The sequence below is a fragment of the Bison bison genome, unplaced genomic scaffold (assembly GCF_000754665.1).
Source record: "Bison bison bison isolate TAMUID 2011002044 unplaced genomic scaffold, Bison_UMD1.0 scf7180017864302, whole genome shotgun sequence".
Lineage (NCBI taxonomy): Eukaryota > Metazoa > Chordata > Mammalia > Artiodactyla > Bovidae > Bison > Bison bison.
Window position 1 is genome coordinate 3247081 of NW_011494874.1, and position 5031 is coordinate 3252111.

Here is a 5031-nt window from a genome sequence, read left to right on the forward strand (position 1 = left end):
AGCTCTTCGGCCGCAAGCCGCCCGCAGCCTACGGGAGCAGCCCGCGCTATGCGGCTGCCGCAGCTGCGGTGGCTGCCCCGCTGGAGGCCGCAGTGGCTCCGGGGTTCCCCAGGACTGTGTCGCCGTTCCCCGCCGAGCCCTTCCGCTTCCCGCTCTCCCCGGGCCCCCAGCCTGCCCTGATGCCCCCCAACCTGTGGAACCTGCGGGCCAAGCCTGGGTCCGCCCGGCTGGTCGCAGGGGCTGGGCGCGGCCAGTGGCGGCCACTGAGCGTGGACGACATCGGCGCCTATCCCTTTCCGGCCGCGGCCGCGGCCCCTGCCCCTAGCCTTGCCTCGCCTGGCGGCTTCAATGACCGCTACTATGGGGCCCGAGGCAGCCCCGGTGAGAATGCCGAGGGCCGCGCTAGCCCCCTCTATGCCAGCTACAAGGCCGATAGCTTCTCGGAGGGTGATGACCTCTCCCAGGGCCACCTGGTCGAGCCCCGCTACCTCCGGGCAGCTGGTGACCTGAGCCTTAGCCCTGGCCGCTCGGCTGACCCCCTGCCCAGCTACGCGGCCAGTGAGGGGGACCGCGAGCGGCTCGGGGTGCAGCTCCTTGGGGCAAGTGGCAGCCCTGAGCCTGAGCTCAGCCTCCGCAGCTCCAGGGACTCCCTGGAGCCCAGCTCCATGGAGGCCTCCCCGGAGATGCACCCCGGTGCCCGCCTCAGCCCCCAGCCTGCCTTCCCTCGGGCGGGCAGCTCGGGGCTCAGCCGCAAGGACAGCCTCACGAAAGCCCAGCTCTACGGAACCCTGCTCAACTGAGCACCCCGTGTGTGGGCCCCGCCACAGCCAGTCCCGCACACCGGGTTCCCAGGGGTGCTGCCTCGACTCCCCGACAACCCCACCCTCTCGGCCCTGCACACCAGGACCCCTCTCCACCTAACCCAGTCAAGCCCGAGAGGGGGACCCCAACCCGAGCGTCTTGTCCACCCCGCACCACCACTGTGCAACGTTTCCTGACTCAGCAGCAGCCTTCCCCGACTGAGATGAGTATCCTTCCCCCTTGCCACCCCCTCCACCCCCAGCTTTACCAAGTGCGACTATTCTTATAGAGCAGTGTCTTAACACACTCGGCCTCCAGGTCCCTGGATGGCAGCCCCGGGCGTTTTCAGCGCAAACGCTCCTGGATGTTTTTGGGAGAGGGCAGGTGGGGCCTGCCCCTGGGAAGGGAAGGGAAGGGTGGAGACATCCCCAGTGATAAGGGGATCAGAAGCTGTGTCCACAGAGAGGGGGACTGGAACGGGTGATGGGATGTGAAACGCTTCTAGCTGTTCTTTCCGTGTGGCCGACGACCCCTCCCCCAGCTCTACTGTGGTCCGTAGTCCCGTGTGTCCCGAGTGGGGCCGGTGCTCGTCCCCCCCCAGCGTCCCGCTCCCCGGCACCACCTCGCGCTACCTCACACGTAATGAGGCCCTCTGACCCCGGTTTCCGTGACTTGCTTCTGTGTTGTCGTCTGTGATGCATGCCCTGTCTCGGTACTGTATTTTGCGATCATTAAATAAAGACATGGGTGGGAAAGAACTTGGCGTTTGGGTGGTTTCTTCTCCCCACTGCCTTTTGCTCTCGGGGCATGTGACCCTGGATGTCTCCCCTCCCCGTCCTCCCCTCTATGCACAGCCTCCTGAAACACCCCTTCTTCCCCGCCCTGGCGTCTTTTGTCGTTCAGCTTAGAATTCTTCCACTGTCTCAACCTCTGCTGAATGGTGTCATTGCCCTGATATGTTCCTTAGAGACTTTGCTTCTGCCTCAAGATTCCTTAGGATTTCCTTTAGTTTGGCTCTGCTGGTGACAAACACTTCTGGCTTTTTTTTTTTTCCCACCCTCTGAAGATGTCTCTACTTTACCCCATTTCTGAAGGTTTGTCTTACCTGGGAGAATGTCAGCAGGGGTCTCCTGCCCTTGGCTCAGGGGCAAGAGATGTCCCCCGGCTTCCTGCTGGGGTGGCATGTGCTGTCCACCCCTCTGGGAGCTGTTCCTTTGGTGCTATCTTTTTTCTCTTCAGCTGCATGAGCTCTTCCCTCTGACTTTGGTTTCCTGCAGTTTTCCTGAGGTGTGTCTGGCTGTGGATTTACCACAGGAAGTCTTGTATCTGTGGACTGGTGTCTTTCATCAGTTCTGGGAAATCCTCAGCTACTTTTTAAAGTAACTCTCTGCCCTTCCCTCCTCCTGGGACTGCCATCAGCACCTCCTACTGAGGTCTGCTTCCATGTCCCTCCCTCGTTATGACCCACATCTTGGGGTCAGCATGCCTGGTCTGCATGCCTTCTAGGTCACCAATCCCCTTCTGCTGCATCCATTCAGCTGCCAATCAGAGCCACAGATTTTGGTTTTAGTTATTAATGGTTTCCATTTCTAGAAGTTCTTTCTATCTGGTTATTTTCAAAACACACCATGCCACTTTCTAACAGTTTCCTATTCCCTAGAGATATTTCCACGCTTGTCTTTTGTTTCCTTAAACGGAGCAGGCACAGCTGGTTCACAGCTGGGTCTGACATGTCCGTCAAGTGGCGTCTACAGAGACCTGTTTCTCTTGGCTCCTGCTCACACTGCCTGGTTTCTCTGTGTGCCCGGTTATCGTTGAGCATACTCACTGATGCCCTTGAGAAAGTACCTGTAAAATTTCCACAAGGCCTAGGATGGAGGCCGCTCCTCCAGGGCCTTTATGTCTACTTCTTCCAGGGGCTGGGCACTTCCCACTGGGAGGGGACCACCTGGACCCAGGTGATGCCTGAAGTTGCCCGGCCCACCCAGCTTTGTGTAACTCCAGGGTGCCTGCCCTTGACCCTGAGGGGCACCCCAGGAAGCAGACTGCTGCAGGGAGGGGGCCTGTCAGGAGGCTCGGGAGTCAGCTCCCCCGTCTGGGGCCCAGTTTCCCTGTGGGCAGGTGGGAAAGTAACCCTCACCGACCTGCGGAGGGAGGGAGGGTGGCGAAGGGAGGGTGGTGGGGAAAACAGACAACCTCTGTTGCCCAGCAGGCTCTAGCTCAGAGATGCTCCCAGAGGGACCCTGAGGCTCATCAGTCCCACCCAGGCTGTGCTACTGGACAGCGGGGCTGGGAACCCCAAGGGCTTTGCAGCCTGGGCCCCAACATTGTCACCTCAGAGCCTGAGCACCCGTCCCCCAAATGGCCAACAGGCCTCACAGAGCTGTCCTGCCATGGCCTCCAAAGCCAGCCACAGCTGGGCAGGTGGAGGGCCTTCCTTCCTCCACCAGACACCCCTCTTGTTCCACTCCAGTCCTACCTGACTCCCAACGGGACCCCAACGGGGCGCCCACCATCCACCGACCCTTCCATCCATGTTTCTTCTCAACCCACAGGGGACAGTGCAGGGCTGTGTGACCTTGGGCAAGTCCCAGGCCCTCGGGGCCCGTGTCCCCTCTGGAGCCTGCAGACACTGACTTGTGAGGTTCCCAGGGGCGCTTGTGACAGTGGCTGTCCCAGTGCATGAAGAGCCCCAGGCTGAGCTGGAGGCAGGTCCGGAGGGAGGAGACAAGCACAGACTTCCCAGGCCTGTCCCTCTGCCCTCCGAGCATCGGGGCTCACGGCTGCTTCATGGGGGCTGCAGGCGCCAGCCTCACTCAGGGTCACGGCCACACCCAGCAGCACACACAGCCATGCCTGCATCTCAAGATGGACTGCTCTCCTCCCACGCCGGCTTCAGAGCCCTGTTCAGATGTATGGGTAAGGCGAAGGTAAGCGCCCAGCCCTAGGAAGGTGGGTGGAGGGGAACAACCCACACTCCTTTTACATTCCAGCTCCGTACTTTCTAATTCTAGCTCTCTTGTTTCAAAATTACAAATGGTGAACTACAAGACACCTTGCAGAGGATCAGAATGAGTCTTGAATGCTCTTTGGAAGAAAGCATTTGGAGAAAGAAACAGATGAGGGTGCGAGAGCACCTGCCTTACTTCCCGGTGAAATAACCTAATGAGGGGGCGGGGCTCGCAGGCGGAGAGTGGAGAAGGCAAGCCTGCAGGGGAGGGGGCTAAGAAAGAGCCACAGTGGTTTCTGGTGACCCTGGATGTCCCTCTCCTGGGGGCGGGGGGGTCAGAGCTTCCACCAGGGTGTTCTCTTTGAGGACAGAAGTTTGGATGGTGTTTGCCCCAAGAGAATGTGAGACGGTAACAACCTACAAAGCCCTTTCCTCTGCGCTTCCTCCCTTGTTCACTCCAGCAGGCCCACTTTAGAGATGAGGAAACAGGTTCAGAGAAACAAAGTGCCCACAAAGGCCCCATGGAAGCAAGGGATGGGTCTGGGACCCACAGGTTGCAGCCAGCCGGGGTGTGGGCTCAGAATAAGGGAGAGGCCAGGCAGCTCGGTGGACACAAAGGTCAGCCCCTGGTAATCGCCAGCGCCCATGCCAAAGCCCACTGAGTGCAGCCTGTGACTGACACGCGTTAAACACAAGTGGTCATACTAGCACTCCACAGTGGGGAAAGCACTCAGCAAACCACGCGGTGAAAGTCTCACTCGGAAGACGCTCCACATCAAGGAAGGCAGGAAAATGCCCGCTTTGGGCTGGGCTAGAAAGCAGACTCCAGGATCTGGGGCTGGATACACGGCGGCGGGCAGGAGAGGTGGGCGAGAGGCACCTGGAAAGGCCAGGACCGCCGCCCACAACCCCGGACAACTGCCGCCTCCCTAGCGGCCCGGGTCTGACTTCATTCACACGTTGTCAGTCCATCCGACAAACACTGGCCACGGGCCCATTCAGACCGGACCTGGGGGGGATACCCCATCGTGAAAGAACTGTGGGGGTCCCGTCACTCTCCCCTCCAGCTGCACAGTGGCAGCTGGGCCTGGTCAAGGACCCCTGGTCTGGGGTGGGTATGTGACGCAAACCAGCCAATCCAAGGCCTTCCCTGAGACTTATCGACTGAGAGCGGGGGAAGGAGCAGCCCCTCACTGGGAGCTGAGGATGGAACCCGACTGCGACCTCTGGCCTGAACAGGCTTGACCCCTGCACCAGTGGCTTTGCTGCCACCGATCCCA

The 5031-nt window shown here is 60.2% G+C and overlaps 1 protein-coding gene across 1 annotated transcript in view; it reads left to right on the forward strand.

The window, feature by feature from the left end:
- The window catches only part of BEGAIN (brain-enriched guanylate kinase-associated), an 18564-nt gene extending 17005 nt beyond the window's left edge, over positions 1–1559 (forward strand). Inside the window, exon 11 of the mRNA XM_010851423.1 lies at positions 3–1559. Within this exon, the coding sequence (XP_010849725.1) occupies positions 3–800 (798 nt within the window). The 3' untranslated portion in view covers positions 801–1559. The remainder of the gene's footprint in view (positions 1–2) is intronic.
- The last annotated feature ends 3472 nt before the right edge of the window (positions 1560–5031 follow it).